This window comes from Gossypium hirsutum, chromosome A10 (assembly GCF_007990345.1).
Source record: "Gossypium hirsutum isolate 1008001.06 chromosome A10, Gossypium_hirsutum_v2.1, whole genome shotgun sequence".
NCBI classification, from domain to species: domain Eukaryota; kingdom Viridiplantae; phylum Streptophyta; class Magnoliopsida; order Malvales; family Malvaceae; genus Gossypium; species Gossypium hirsutum.
Window position 1 is genome coordinate 15,314,761 of NC_053433.1, and position 16,895 is coordinate 15,331,655.

A 16,895-nucleotide genomic window follows, 5' to 3' on the forward strand; every position below is an offset into this window, starting at 1 on the left:
GATCTGCTTCTTGATCTATATATAATAATTTAGCTCAATTAATCAATTCAAATACCTTAAATATTTAAATTCATGTATTTGACCATTTATCAACATTTTACACTTTTACCCTGAACTTTAACCTTTTATTCAATTTAGTTCTTAAACCCAAAACTTATACAATTGTCACAATTAAGCCCAAACCAATGCTAGCCGAATTTTTTTACTTATTCAACTACAAACCATATTTATTCAAATTTCATAAAATTTCATGCTAAGTTCAATGTTTTAACATTTTAATCCCTAAACTTAAAATTAACCAAAATCACTTTATAAAATAGTCTTTTTTAACACTTGACCTTATAAATCTATCATTAAACTTCAAGAACATAAAAAAATCATCAATGGAACATATCAAAATATTTAACAATTTTACAAAATAGTCCATGGGTTAGCTAGTTTAAGCTACAACGATCTCAAAAATATAAAAATTACTAAAAATGGATAATTGTTGGACTTACATGCAAGGAAATGAATGACCTAACTTTAAAGGTTTGAAAATGGGTTCCCAAGGTTTTGTTATTTCGAACATTTGGTGAATAATTTAGGTTTAAAATGATGTTTATAATTTTTTGGCTTAATGACAAATTTGGTCACTAACGTTTACATGTTTTGTCAAAATGACCCTAATTGTATTTTTGAGCCATTTTTTGGCCATCAACCTTTATTCTTTTTTTCAATTTTCTTTTTTTAACATATTTTATGAAATTGCCGTTAAAAAAGTTAATGGGATGATGTGAGATTTCATGTGGAATATTTTTAATGAGATGTAATCTATACAGAAAATATTGACTGTGTGTATTCATTTTGAAACTTTTTTTATATAATTACATTTATTTTCTTTAAATTAAAAGTTATTTTTTTCTTTAAATTAAAAATTATTTTTCTTTAAATTAAAATTTATTTTTTTAACTTCATGAATTATTTATTTTACTATTTTTAACATGTAATTATTTTATTAAGTTACCTAAGTAATAGATTAGATCTCATTAAAAATATTCCACATCATTCCGTTAACTTTTTTAACGGTAATTTCAAAAAATATGTTAAAAAAAGAAATTTGAAAAAAAGAATAAAGGTTGAAGACCAAAAAATGACTCAAAAATAAAATTAGAGCCATTTTAACAAAACATGTAAACGTTAGTGACCAAATTGTCACTAAGCTTAATTTTTTTATGTTTTATTTTATCTTATTTTATTATTTAACATTTTTAATTAATAAAAAAATTAAACTAAAACTTTCACCTACTGTCCATAATACTAAATTATGGTCTATTTGCAACATAAAACCTCCCACTTTTACTTTCTAAGCCATTTAATTAAGAAAAATCAATGGCGAGCAATTGTTACAACTTTTACAATTTAGTCCTTTTTACTTAATTAACTATCCAAACGTTAAAATTTCAGGAACAAATTTCAATACACCTATATAATCACTCAAAATTATTTAATAAAATATTTACGGGCTCGATTTGCAAAAATGAGGTCTCGATACCTCGTTTTTCGAAATCACTTGACTTTAGGGACAAACCACTTGTACTTAACTATTCATTCAATTAGCAAAAATTTATCATATAAAAATTTAATATTATATTATATTTGACATGTAACTATTAAATAATAATATTTATAGACTTTCGTCAGATTTGTGATCTCGAAACCACTATTTTTGAAACTACTAGAAAATAGGTTGTTACAAAAATAAAATAAATTCATGAATGGAATTATAAGGAAAGTTAAAGAACTAAATAATAATTACTTAAATTAGATAATTATGAAAATCTAATTGATTTGAATATTTAATTATTTATTATTTTAATTAATAAATTAATTAGACATTTTATAGAATATTATAGAAAGATGATGAAAAACCATCCATATCATTTTCATCTTCACGCCACCACCATTTTCAACTTTTTCTTTACTTACAAATTTATTTTAATTAATAAATTAATTAGACATTTTATAGAATATTATAGAAAGATGATGAAAAACCATCCATATCATTTTCATCTTCACGCCACCACCATTTTCAACTTTTTCTTTACTTACAAATAGGCCATTTCCGCCATTTCCACCATTTTCAAGCTTTTTAAACGTAATTTTTCCAACTTCTTTTATGATTCCTTAGCAAAATCAGTAGAGAAGCCTATTAGCCACCTTAATTTCATGAAAAAAGTATCTATAATTGTCTTAGAGGAGAGAGAAAATAAGAATTAGGGTTTGAATTCAAGCAAGCAAGGTATGAATGATAAGTTTGCTCATGTTAGTTTCTTTAGTTAAGCATGAATATGTTATTTGATTATGATTTTAACAAGTAAATGTTATATGTTTTGATATGAAAATGAAGAAAAAGAAAAGTGAAGGATTAGTTGGAGAAAAAGGCAAGGAAGTAGCCAAGGAGTAAATAAAGAAGAAAAGATTTCATCCAAGCTTTGGTTGTAAGTGCTTCAAGACTTTTACTTTGATTTAATTTTAATTTAAGTATAAATTATGCTAAAAGAGTTGATTTAGTTAATAATATGATAATATTATGTATTAAATTTGCCAATGAATACTGATAAATATGATTTAAATTTTATTTATATTATTGAATTGAATTAGTATATTGAAATGGTAGTAAAAGGATTGAATAGTAAAATGAACAAAATAAGCCATGTGGATTTAAATCTTGAAAAAGAAAATGTGAAAAAAATGTGATGAAATAGTGATCATATGTAAAGTAAATGTGTGGTGAAATTACAAGTTATAGTGAAATTTTATGGTAATAAGGACTAAGTTGTAAAAAGAGAAAAGTTTGAATTGTTTTTATTTGACTAAGTACAATGGAAAAAAATGTATCGAAAGCTCATGTAGACGAGATGTGAACTAGTAGGATATGAATGACATGCCATTAGGAAATCTTATGCGCACAAATGAAATGTGGAACTTCGGTGCGAATGAAAGTGACACTTTGGTGCAATTGAAATGTGACACTTTGATGCAATCGAAATGTGGCACTTTTATGCAATATTGTGATTATTTCATATATCCTATGTGTTTTATTTAGTCTACAATGGGCTATACAAATGAAACATGATAAGAAATTATTTTCAATGAAATCGATAAGTGAGTTAAACCTTGAATATTGATCTTATGTTATTTGGTATTGGTTTATGAAATTATATATATATATATATATATATATATTCTAGCATTAGTTACTTTTAAAATAAAAAGTTTAATTCTTGTAATACTTACTAAGCAGTCACAAGCTTAACACGTTAATTTTCAACATGTAGGTAAAGGTTAGATTTGTGGTGCTAGAGTGGAGGATCAACTTCAGCTCATCTCATCACATCACAAGCTTGGAAGAAAGCATGGTTTGAATATTTTGGTTTTAACTATGGCATGTACATAGGTAAAGTTTAATATGTATATAAGTCTTTTAGAGGACCTAATCGTAGAACTTGAAACTCTTGTTAATCTTATAAACTTAGCTTTATTTAGAATGAATTATGGTGAATTAAATGGTTCTTAAGATTGAAATTGATTTTATGTGAATGATATGTTGATTGTATTGGTTGGAATTTGATTTTTTGAGCAGAGGTATTAGGTGATGAAAATTGAAATATGGAAATATTGTTGAAAGAGGGGGCACATCACAATGATAAGAATTTCACTTCGTGACGAGGCAAGTTAAAGAGTGACGTTGCAAAGAGGAATCCCCCGACGTTGCAACATCAACTCAAAATTTTAGAAACTTTACATTCTAGTCCTTGTTCACACTCAGACCATTAAAAGAGTTATCATAAACCCGTTCATAACTGAATTTGTGTTCAATTTGTGTTGTAAATGTATAATGATCCTAATAATTTTATTGAGAAGGTAAAAATGAATTGAATTTATTTTTTGTTGCTTCGGTAACAAATGTAGCATTTTGATACTTTGACTTAGTGATGGTTTGGGTATAAGGGTGTTATAAGTAACATTCAACGTCTTTTATCGCTCAACTACTCCAAGGCTTCTAAGCTTTATACGCCAAGAAATTTATATAAAAGTATATTCGTACATGGTATGTTTTCCCCACTTTTTTTTTGGTTAAAATGTTCTTATCTTTCTTTATGAAAGATAAATTATTATTTTAAGGTTTCTCTTAAATTAGGTTTTTTTATTGAGTTATATTATGCAGGTTTTGGATAATTAAAGATTAGTGATTAAAATTTTATTATTAAATATGCTTGAAATCTTATTAAAATTGTATTATTCTTATATTGGGCTGAAACTTTAATTTTTGATATTGAATTTGATTGGTAAAGAAATAGTATAATGTTTGATATCTATGCAATTTCATTATTTTGAGTAGTAATTGACATTACTTTTGATTATTTGAATTTGTTGTGATTTACGCTTTTAATTTGGAAAATATGGTTGCTAAACTTTAGTCATATAAAATACTTAAATTTTTTGATTGATATATTGGAATTCTATTATATTTCTAGATAAACTACAATGTTTTTAACTTTGTAGATATGCATGATAATTATGACAAGTCTTATATGAAAATTGAATTGATCACAATCTTCGTTCATCATCATCCCAATGAAGGGTTTGAATTGTGAAATAATTTAAAAGAAAGATATGCCATTGAATATGATAATTCTATCTAAAGCTCGTTTTTATTTGATGTAACTGAAGGTGCAAGATTTTAAAACTGTAAGTATAACTTTGCAATATTTAGGATAAGTTTTCAATTAAAATTATATGTAGTGAATATAACTGATGAGGATTTGTTAGAGAAACTTTTTTAACTTTTCATATTTTAAATGTGCTCTTGCAGCAGTAATACTGTGAAAAAGGTTTTAGGAAATATTATGAATTTATATCATGTTTATTTATGGTTGAATAAAATAATGAGCAATTAAATGAAAAATTATGAAGCTTATCTCGCTAGATCTGCTCCATTTGTAACGCCCTTACCCGACCTGATCATCGAGTCTAGGTATAAGGTGTCACTATTAAACCGGTTTGTCTAGCATCAAACTTTAATAAGAAAATTTTCCAAAAGACTTTATTACTTTATTACGAATATTTCTTACAATCGGAACCTTAAACCAAACGTAATTTGACTACCTTAAAGTTTTAAATTCTAAGAAAACTACTTAATTACAATATTTCTAACCCTAAGGCGAAACCTCTGAAGGTACCCCTTTTATGTGCATAACATCTTATTGAAGGTGTTCCTTAGTTTTCTAAGGTCTGACTTGGCCCCTCCTCAAGTTCCTTATTCACTCAATAAGTCCTGCAAACATAGGCCAAAAAATCACATAAGTTTCAAGAACTTAGTGAGTTCCTTTGCTAATATATAACTAAGCCCCCATCTTGCAGAGGTATTAACTAAAAGAAAACAAACATGCTAATTCCCTATTTTATGTAGACGTTTGTGCTTTATCTGGAGTGGCAGACTCTGATATGACTTTCACATTTCTTTATTGGCGAATAGATCGTTAAATGATCATTACCTGGTCGAGCTTATGACCAATCAGCTGGTTTGCCGATTTCTATTTGTTTTGTTATACTTACAGATTTTTACTTTTACCTTGCACATTTTACCTTCTTTCCCTTTTTCCATACATTTCTGGTCCTGAACAACCAATTACCTTTATCCTGACTCATAAACCCATAGTTTCAAAACTTGGTGAGTTGTTGCCCATATCGTCATCCTTGAATGTAAGTCCAATTGTATGCTTTATCCTTAATAGAACTCTCATTATATAGTACCCTTTAGTTGATTTTCTTATTTCGTAATAGTTTTAACGTATTTACTAACATTCCACTTATAAGGCCACTAGTAAAAACCCACGCCACACTAGCAGACTTAACCCTATTTCATATTTTCTACTTCTACCTTACACTCGGGTTGAAATGTTGTTTGGATTACTCCTTGGTAATCAGACCTATTGTGATACCTTGCTTTTAAGGTGTAACATGTTTATCTACGATAGACTATTTTGGCTTACAATATCTAGCAGACTGTTATCTGAGCGACCATTTGAGTTTACAATCTCCCTTATATAATGGTTCCCTACAAAACTAACTCTATGGTGGGTATACTCGCAATAGACTCTCCTCAAAAAGGAATAGTCTTGACAAATATAATTGTCACTTGGATCATCCTTATTAGTACTTTTTTTCTATCAATAGGTTCCAACTAACCCCTCTAACATATTAGACTAGCTGGAGTATATACACTTGAACCTCCCCATATAAACTACGATTTCAACGAAGCCTTACACTGGGAGTGAATCTCTCGTTACTCTTTTAAGACCTCTCTCTAACATACAAAGTTTTTTTCAAGCACTTTCTAACTGTTATTAATGGCGAATCCTTATCTGCGATCCTCGAATAAATCCTCTTTTGTTTACCTATATACAAGGCATTACTATCACGTCATTCCCATATCTGATTCTTGTTAGGTTACCACCATATGCCCTACTAGCTTCCATGGTTACCATTTTGGTTGACTTTTCTCATTTCTATTACTTTTGCCTTTTCCGGCAGATTCCTCAAACCCGTTGGCTAGCTATCACTTGCTAACATTTGTATCTTTCTTCTAACCCTTTTTTCTTATTTGTGTAATTTCCCATGATTTTCGTCCTGGTGGACTATTCCGTTTTTATTTTCCCGACAGACTACCTCATGTTTATTGTCTCGGTGGACTCCATATGCTGTCATAGCTGAGCTATGGTTTTACACATCATACCTCATTTTTAATATCCTAACGAACTCTCTATGTTTCCATAGTTGAGCTATGGTTTTATACATTTTACCCCATGTTTAATATCCTGGCGGATCTTTATGTTGCCATAGCTAAGCTATGGTCTTACACATTTTACCCCATGTTTAATGTCCTGGTAGACTCTCTATGTTGTCATAGTCGAGCTATGGTTTTACATATTACGCCCTATTGCAATCCATCAATTCCTTCTCACTTCTAACCTTGATGCTTGAACACCATAGTGTCCCTTCCGCAAGCCCCAAAGCTTCGCATATCACAGTTTGCATCCGGTAATTCCAAATTGCGTGTTGTGTTGTAAATATAGTAAGCAGTAGATATATGTTTTAATATTCATGCATTTTGTTTTCAATCTTCATGCATTTTGTCATTCATTTTGCCATTACATACAAATGTTAAATAACTGCCAAACTATGCTGAGTATATTATTATCAATGATGTTCGATGAGGATAATAACTCTTCGATTTATTTAGAAAATTGTGATAGTTGATTAAGCGTGTTTAACTTAGGATAGTTGCTTGAAAATTGATTCCTAAAAGTAGAATAACTTAAGTTCATTGTAATTAATCTGTAGTAGGGTTCTTTTAATGCATTTAGAATTTATTAAGCCTAAATTCAATAATTTGGTTATGAATAATAAGGAATACCATGGCGATAGTTTTACACTCCAATGTTTGAAACTGTTGAGTAGGTCAGTAATGCTTTGTTTGCTCCATTGTATTATTGATCAAAAAAACAAGTTCAAATAAGAGTGGTGAGTAAAAAATTTATTATTTGTATTAATAATAATGATTTAGGGACACTCCACTGTAGTTCTAGGCTAAGTAGCTAAGGAGGAAATTGTTTGCTCTATCCATCTTCTAAGTTAAAAGTCTTAGCTCCATGAGTAAACTACATTCAAATTGTGGCATGATATACTACCTAGAAATCTAGTGCATGCTCCATTGATACTGTCAAGTAAAGAAATCATGTGACAGGATGAATTCCCTAGAAAAAAAATATAATAAATAATATTTGTAATTAAAGTATTGAAATGACGGAATAAGTGAGAATAGAGAAACTGAATTTAGAGGAAAGATAACCTAAATACATTAGGAGAGGTCTGTTATAGTCAGAATTGCATAATTATTTAGGAACATTTATTTTTAGGAAATATTTTATGCAATTCATTTGCTAAACAAGCCTGTAAAACTTGAACTAATTTTTTTAGTAGAAGACTACTGAGAATGGAGGTATAGAATATATGGCAGATGGTTTACTAGTATATATGGTAACTGTGTGTTTTGGCAAATTCATGCATTCATGCATACTCATGCAAATTTTGCTTGAGGACAAGCAATAATTCAAATTTGGGGTGAGATAACTCTTGAAAAAAGTTATATTTCAAGTCTTTAAAGTGAATTAATTGTTTGTGATAACTCTAAAGTTATATTTCACATCACAATAATATTCATATTAACATAATTTATTCATTACTTAAGTAATTATATTACTCAACATTAAAGATGTTGATTGGTTGGGTATCATCAAGTTTATGTATTGTATAAATATTATGCATGATTATCCAAATTTGGTTTCAAAAATCTCAAATTTTACTTAAATTACGATAATTTAAATACACTAATATTATTTTTGAATTTTTTATTTTTATTTAATATTTAATATGTATTTTTCTTATTAAAATTTTAAATATAAACAACTTAAAATAATTTTATATTATCATTATAATATTATATTTTTATTTTCATATGAAATTAGCTATGCAATATACCAATTAAGCTATTAGCTTAGTGACAAACTTGTGTGGGTTTCAAGTTGATTGGCATGAGATTCAAGGTTCGATCCCTGTGTTTGTACTAAAATCATCCATGCCACCTTCATATTGCTTTTATCTAAAACTAGAGAGCTTTTCCTTGTTCACTACAACAAACACAATCATGAAAAATCTTGTTTTTTTCGCACATTAACCTAACTCATTCTCCTAAATCCTAAGGTTAAACAACTTGATAATTTTTATTAGTCCCACACTCGAACAAACCCACCAAAAATCTTGCTCGTGTCATTGAGAAACCGTAACCCATTTCCTGAAACTCAGAATCTCAAGGTCATATTTTGATTAAACTATAAAGCTTGGGTGATTTTTCTTAGACTCAATGACTCTTTCAAAGCACTGAGAAATTAGGTCTTATCCAGGATAAATTTAAACCCATTTTCCTAAATTTTAAAAACAAACACTAAACCATAACTTTAAAACTCTAAACTAACTCTCAAGCACAAAATGAACTCGCAAGGTCTGTTACTAATGTATATAATAAATTAATAAAAATAAATAAATTATTTAAATTATTTATGTATTTTAAATTTATTTGTATATTTCTAAATTTTTAATTATTTTATAAATTTATTATAATATTTTGATTTCTTTAATTTTTTTTTTATTTTGAAAAATTTATATACTTTTTTTTGAATGTTTTTAGAATTAGTATTAATAATGTTAAATGTTAAGGGTTAAATTTTTTAAAATTAAAATTAAAATAATATTATATTTAAATATTATAGGTTAAATTTATTGTTGTACAGTAACGGAAGCACCCAGCTGACGCTGAGAGAAAAGAAAACCGTCTCCAATAGTTGGGTGATATACAATGGAAATTACTCAAATTAAAATATAGCTAAAACGCTGTCGTTCCACAGATAAAAAAGGCTATGAAAGATTTGTAGCAGACTGAAATGTAGAGCAAAGATAGAGGAAAAGTAGAAATGGAGGAACTGAGGAAGCTTGAACAACTCCACACAACTCTTACATTTATGCAATCTCATAACTTCGTTCGCTCTTCAACTCTCGATTCAAATCGCTTCATCGCCAATCTCGTCCTTCTCTTAGTAATCCCTTTGCTTTTATTTTCTTTTTTTTTTCCCTTTTTCTGTTCTTTTGTTTTTTTCACATTTTAACTTAAATTGTCTGATTACTAATTAATTTGGATTTCCAGTTACAACCATGCGGCGAACTCAATCTTGACATGAAATTCCGTTTACTTTCTGAATATTTACCAAAAGTAAGCTTTCCCATTTCCCATTAATGGTTAATTTCCCCCCCCCCTTTTATGCTAATGGTTCTAAACAATTGCAGATTTCAGTCAGCTTTCTGGAAGAAGCATCACAATGGGTTCGTTTTGAAACTGATGAAAGAGGTCAACCTGATTTCTATTTTTATATACATTTATTTTGGTTGGTTTGTGAAGTTCTGGACTTTAAATATATATATTGCAGATTATCAAGAGGTTAATGATCCGTCCGGTAAGAAGGATTGCCTCCCATTGCAGATAAACCACGAGGAGGTAGCAATGGTGGGACTGGAAGCAATGGAACGAGCAAATTCTACACTTGAGGATTTTGTAAGCACACAAAAACACAATAAATTGGTCTTTTAAGTCACATAGTTTTATATCACTATCTACAACTTCAGTATTGGCGCAAATGATAATGGGATGCATTAATTATGTTAGTAATGAATGAATGAACGAACACATAGGTGTGGCATTGAGCATGGGAGAAAATTTTACCTATGCTTTTGACAAATGCGTTCTATATAATTATCCCAATTAGTGATGTTATGATTGTGTTTGCAGTGCAGATCTTATTTTATGTTTCATGGAGTGGACATAGACAGCCCACTTATGATATTTAAATATTTCCCTGTTCTTGCATTCACTGAAAGTTATATTTATCAGGTAATAATCGTTATCCAAAGAAATGTTGTTATATTTACAAGTAATCTTTACATTCAATGCAGGAATATTGCATAAATTTCAATATATTTGTTGGAGCTAGTCTTATCGCTTTCAATGCAATGGTGTTGAGAAGTTGCAGTTGGAATTGGGCGAAATTTCTCTCTCTTGTAAACTTCCATTATGACAAATTAATTTTCTCTCCAAGAAGGAACGAGCCTTGCCTTGGCTTCCATTCCTTCCATTCTTGTCTTTGCAAAGTAAAATTGTTTTACTTCAGTGTAAAGGACATTCTAGAAGTTAGCGATGAATTCTCTTGTAACCTTTGGAAACATTGCAACCACTAACTTTCAAGATCTCATACCATGGCTTCTTTCTTCCTTTCTTCTTTCTTTCCTCAGTACTTTATTTATTTATTTATAATATGCAGTTAGATGGTTTGAATGAGAAGATACTCTCTATACCAACAGAAGGAGACACTTCTCTAGCAAAAGAATTTGAGAAGGTGATATTGAGATATTTCAAGAACTATTTCAGTGGTTAATCTCCTAATGATCAACTTCCACTGGCCCGTGAATTTTTTTGTCTAGTACAGATGAACTATCAGTGTTGGGCTGGAACATTTGCAAACATGTTAGAAAAGGATCCATTCAGACCACTTTTAAATGTACTTGAACTCCGGGGACTCCTTACTGACAGGTAACTTTTTTTCATACATCTATATTGCTTGTTATTTCCTTTCTGGGAAAGAAGGGGGGAGAGACAGAAACTTATTTGGTTGACTTCTTTTTGGCAATGGATTTAGGATCAGAGAAGAATTTAGGTCTGGAGAGGAGTACTGGGCATTGGAAAGAAAGCTATGTTGTGCACTAACACACAAAATGGAGGTAGATATACCTCCTTAATTCTTGCTACTTTGCTCAAATTAATTATATTTTAACTTTTACTATTTCTAAAGAATTAAGAAAGAATTTTCTCTACCTAGTACTGATTTTCCGCACAAAAAGTAGATGACTACTGCTTTTCTTATTTTTCTGTCTAAACAGAAAAGGGAACAATGGTCTATCTAATGGTATTGAGTGAATAGATCTTTGATCTTAGCACTGCCTTGTTGAGCAAAGTTTCTCCTCATGCTTATGAACTATGGATGGTTTTGACATAAAGATATCAAGGCTTTTTGACATATAGATATCCAGGCTGCAAACCTTGCTTGAGGCTCTACATATATATTAGAAATGGGTAACATTTTAATAAATAGCACCGAGTTCTATGAGATGTGCTCAAGTAATGAATGGATAAAAGAATAATATCGTTCAAGGGGAAAGGGTTTAAAAGACTTGTACTAGTAGGAGGAAATGCACAAAAAATGTTTATGTATTAAATGTTTGCTTCTCCAGATATCTATCAAAAATGTTATGAGGGCAATTCATCTAAAGTCGTTTGACTATCGGGTGCTGAATCTTCTTCTGTATCAGTTAAGAGGTCAAGAGGTAATTTGCTGTTAGCCAATTTATAAGTTTGTCTTTTGCATGTTTGTGCATGCACTTACATCTGTTTGATTTTTTGAACCATGCTGGCATTCTAACATTCTATTTTGGATGCAAGTTCAAAACACTATTTAAGGGTTTTGATAGAAGGGGAAGGAAAAGGAAATGTCTAAAGCACTACATAATTCTTTCTGACTTAATAAAATGACAACTAAAATGACAACTCCATGATGCCGTGATTTGCTATGTTGGTTTTCATCAAGTTTTTTGGAAGTACATACAATGATTCTTGCTTACAGTTTCTGCCTTACTGTAATTGTGATATTGTTAATCTTCAGTTTCAATCTTTAAACAATAAGCAGAACTGAAATTTTATATCTGCTTATAAATGTTATGCAGTCTGCATTCATACATTACAAGACATTATCAAAATGTATCCATCGCCTTTATGTTTTTACTATGATATATCTTGCACTCTATATTTTGTTTCTGGTAACTTAGATTAACAAGGCTAAATGTATTTTCTTCGAAGTTGTTTTAAAGGTTAATGACTTGCACATGGAATTCCTGTCAGTCTCTGAATTCCTCGTAGAAATATCAGATGATCTGTAAGTGTTTTTTTTCCCGTGTTTTCTGATTTTAGCTTAGATTTAAGTGGACAGTGTCAGTGGTATAGGCACTTTCAAACACACAGAAATCAACCGATTTCAATCTCATTCCTCTTGTGCCGTTTTCTTTTCATTTTTTTTTGGATAAGTGATATTCTCATTCATTTTTGTTATAATATGCTGTAAGCATGGTGTCAATTATATACTCAACTCCCAGATGATATAACAATGCTCCAGGTTTGACTATGAGGTATTTCCGTTCTTTTATGTTTTCTAATTGTTCTGATTACATGATTCAGTTTATATGTCATATTCTTTTATTGTTTTTGTGGCTACGCTGCAGGATGACGTATTAGAAAATAATTTCAATATTTTGCGCATGTTTGTCAAAATATATGGACCTTCAACTGCCCCAGCTATGTTGGTGAGTATGAGATTGAAGTTATTTTTGTGAAAGAAAATTAGTAGTGTTTAAGGTTTGACTTTTGGGTGATGAACTTATTGCTTCGATTACATGGAACCTAGGTCTGAAGTGTGATGTTAAACATATGGATCCATTTCTTCCTATTTTCTCCTTGTTTCTAAAACCTAATCCTTGAAGTATCTCTGTCTGAATGGTATGGGGATAAGATCCTTTTAAGGATCCTCCAAATACATGGAAATCTTGGAATATACTAGTGTCGGATACTCACACCCAATTCCAAGTAACTTTTGCTTAAAATTACTTTTAGTCTCCACCTGATTTATCTTATGAGTGATTCTCGTAATACAGTCACTGTTAAAAGGGACAAGTTTCCCATACGAACTCTTATGTCAGATGGTTCTTCTCTTTTCCATTGACAATTCAGGCAAAAAACATAACAGATGCTGAAGAGAGGTATGACAATTTATTGAAAACTTTGGATCCTCAGTTGTCCTCGAAATACCAGAGAAGATGCGAAGAAGCCACTAAAGAAGGTAATTTGCAGACATTTAAATTTCGATATGGAAGTTCACCATCGTTGTTCTAGATGGATGCATTTAGGTATTAGTTGTGGAAATTTCAGGTGGCAAGGTTTCAGGAAACCCTCTTGGAACATGGAGTATTCCTCCTGTGATAGTAAACGAGGATCTTTATCGATCAAACTGTCTAAATACTGAATGAACAGCTTAGGGGTTGAATGATCTAATTTGATATAAGAAGCCTCTAGTTTCAGGAGAATAGTATACCCTTCCTGTATCTAACTCTAGCTTGGATGGTGGATTTGGCACTATACATTTCCTTGAAAACCTGTTATAGTTGCGGTAATATGTTGATCCTGACACTGGTTTTTCTTTTATGGTGTCATGTATGTTTCACTGAAATACAAGGAACATTGGTTTGTGCTGAGTGTCCTGACATGTGGTACAGGGTTTTTGGTTCCGTTGGGTACACTCTATTATTATCTCAAATCAAACTTAATAGTAAGATGAAAATCGAGGTTGGAATTTTTTTTAAAATTTTCTTTTATAGTCAGAATGTACACTGTTTGTCTGAAACTGACAGTTTTTCCTTATTCAATTGCATTGCCAGATTGGCGACATACAGCTGGTTAAACGCGTTTCTATTATTATTATTATTATTTATCATTATTATTATTCTTCTATATTTGGCGACACCTCGTTTTACGTCCAAAATTACCATTTTATCCATTTCCCCCCGCCCTCGTTCTGGATTTTTCACTTCCAATGTGTTTTTTTCCGAATAAATTATTTAAAAATTTTAAAAATAAAGAAATTCGATTTAACTGCTAGTTGTACCGATTTGGTAGGTTAATTGGTTTAAAAAATCAATATTTCGATTGATTTTTTATCAACTTATCAATAGGTTTTAGACTGATTACGGGGTTGAGAAGTATTATAGAAATATAGTAAAATATTAGAATAAATAATTTAATTTTTTTAAGATTGTTTGTAAAAAAGTATAGTATATTTTCAGTTTACACCTTGTAAATTTTTTTAATGATGAAAAAAGAGAGTTATTAAGAATTGAGCTTTATATTATAAAAACAAATTGCGATTAAAATAAGGTATAGCTAAATCTGAACTTGAATGCATTTAAAAAAATAATTTTTCTTTTCTAGATTTGAAGAAACATGAAATTTAAATGCAGATGAATGGAAAGGGGCAGTTATGTAAATTTGGAGGAATTGATGTAATAACATCTGGTGCATGGATGCAAACAAAATGCCAGCTATCATCCCTTAATCGTACTTTGTTTTAAGGCATTTTATTATAATAATAATAAAAATTAAGCATTGAAGTAGTATAGTGTAGTGTAATATTGGGGGGTACCACTACACTTTCCTTCCTTATCTATTTACACTCCTAACTGTCTGCTATTTATATGTTGGAGACTTACCTGCATTTTTGTACTAACCAAACAAATTACGGAAACTTCAATAATATATAGATTCCCATTCTTTCATGTCCCTCGCTGAGAAAGAGCTTTCCGAGTTTCAGTCACAAACGCCTGCCCAACCCCAGCCCAACCCACACCCTGTCGCCAAGAAACGCACCCGCCAAGACAACCACTCCCCGTTTCGCGGGGTACGTAAGAGGAGGTGGGGGCGTTACGTCTCCGAGATACGGTTTCCGGGTCAAAAGACACGGATATGGCTGGGGTCGTTTGGGTCACCGGAGATGGCAGCTCGGGCATATGACTCGGCAGCTTTCTTCTTGAAAGGCGACTCTGCTATCCTCAACTTCCCGGAGTTAGTGGGGTCACTTCCCCGGCCAGGGTCTTGCTCGAGGAGGGATATACAATCCGCGGCGGCCAAAGCGGCTTTGGAGGAACCGGTGGGCAGGGTAAAAGATGAGGAGGGTCCGGAAAGCATCGGGTGGTGGGATGATGTGGGGATGGCGGCGTTTGAGGAAGTGAAAGCAAGTCCGTTGAGGTTTGATTCAATGGAGGGAGAGCTGTTGTCTTTCATGGAGGATGATCATCATTTCTTCACTCCCTGCTTTGAGTTGTAAATATATATAAGAATGATTTTCTATTCTATATATTATTTGATATCTTCTTACCTTAGGCTTAGGGTCTTTGCTTGTTAGCCTGCATGGACCATGGTTTAGCTTACTTTATTCAACTTTTTATTAAATCCCTATGTTTGCAAGGCATAATTAGCGATGTTAGGAGAAGTTGATCTTCATTAATAAACTGATTTGAGGATGAAAACGTCTTTAGCCAATCCTTTAAATTCAATAATTGAAAAATACCCAAAGAAGAAGAAGCTCTCAATAGGGAATAGTCCTCCACCCAATGGTGGTAGAGCCACCAAGAAAGTGCAATTCAGGGAAAAAGATGGGGTGATGAAGGTGGAAATTCTAAGATGCATCAAACTGAGAAGCCTTTTTCTTTTAGGGACAAGCTGATGGATGCAAATATGGGCAATGAAACCGTAGAGAAGGATGTTATTGAGATTATGGAGGTGGATAATGACATTAGAAGTTCTCTGCTTAGACTTAAAATTGAACTCGATTGTTGTTTGGGTTGAGCTTTTGACAAAGATTTTTAGCTTCAACCCCATTCTCTCTCTATATTTTAATTATTGTTAAATTATAAATAAATAAAATCCAATTTCCAATTTCAACCTAGACGCTCAAAGCCCAACTTCATATCTCAGTTTCAGCTCTTAAACTTAGATTTCTAATCTTAAAAAACTCGTACCAAAATTTCTTAAATTTTAATGCGTGTTTTGGAGCCCTCCAATTTCAGCCATCTCTATTTCATGCTTTTCTTTCCTTGATAAGTCCCTGCTCTCACATGACACCTGCCTGAACAACGTGAGTCGAAAATCTTTTGATGTTTGCGTTTAGTTTTTCTTTTTTTGCTTATTTACTTCCATCTTCCGATATATGTTTTTTCTTTTTCTTTTGGCTCAAGAAATATTTATTATTTCTCTTTCTTTTCTTTTTTTTTTGCATATTAATTTGTAATATATCATGTTTGCCTTGGGTTATCTTTTTTTTTCTCAATAATTTTCTTTTGCTTAAATTGTTTGTAATTTTTTTCTTCATTTTACAGATTGGTTTATTCTTATTTTGTAATAGTTCTACGTAATACTCTAAACTCTGCCTAGGAGTTTAAGTCGAATCTGGATGAATTACACCAACTATTGAAAACTAATTTTAGGAATTATCTAAAAAACATTCAAAATTTTACTTGATTCGTGGCAGAAAATTTTTTCAGAGTTTAACATTGAAAATGGAAATTCGTTTTGTCGACTTGAGTGGTTT

At 31.0% G+C, this 16,895-nt stretch overlaps 1 protein-coding gene across 1 annotated transcript; it reads left to right on the forward strand.

Annotated features, from left to right (window-relative positions):
* Positions 1–9,518: 9,518 nt before the first annotated feature.
* On the forward strand, positions 9,519–15,834 carry LOC107914395 (uncharacterized). The gene is made up of 14 exons (XM_041078783.1): positions 9,519–9,698; positions 9,806–9,871; positions 9,946–10,006; positions 10,086–10,210; positions 10,445–10,546; positions 10,974–11,048; positions 11,139–11,242; positions 11,349–11,430; positions 11,941–12,033; positions 12,574–12,638; positions 12,876–12,888; positions 12,982–13,062; positions 13,487–13,595; positions 15,070–15,834. The coding sequence occupies exons 1-14, from the start codon at positions 9,576–9,578 to the stop codon at positions 15,630–15,632; spliced, it is 1,662 nt and encodes a 553-aa protein (XP_040934717.1). The 5' UTR covers positions 9,519–9,575; the 3' UTR covers positions 15,633–15,834.
* The last annotated feature ends 1,061 nt before the right edge of the window (positions 15,835–16,895 follow it).

Coding starts and splice junctions, on each gene's coding strand:
- LOC107914395 (XM_041078783.1), top strand. CDS start 9,576: ATGGAGGAACTGAGGAAGCTTGAACAACTCCACACAACTCTTACATTT. Junction 10,547..10,973: donor CTGAAAGTTATATTTATCAG/GTAATAATCGTT, acceptor TATAATATGCAG/TTAGATGGTTTGAATGAGAA. Junction 11,431..11,940: donor CACTAACACACAAAATGGAG/GTAGATATACCT, acceptor TTGCTTCTCCAG/ATATCTATCAAAAATGTTAT.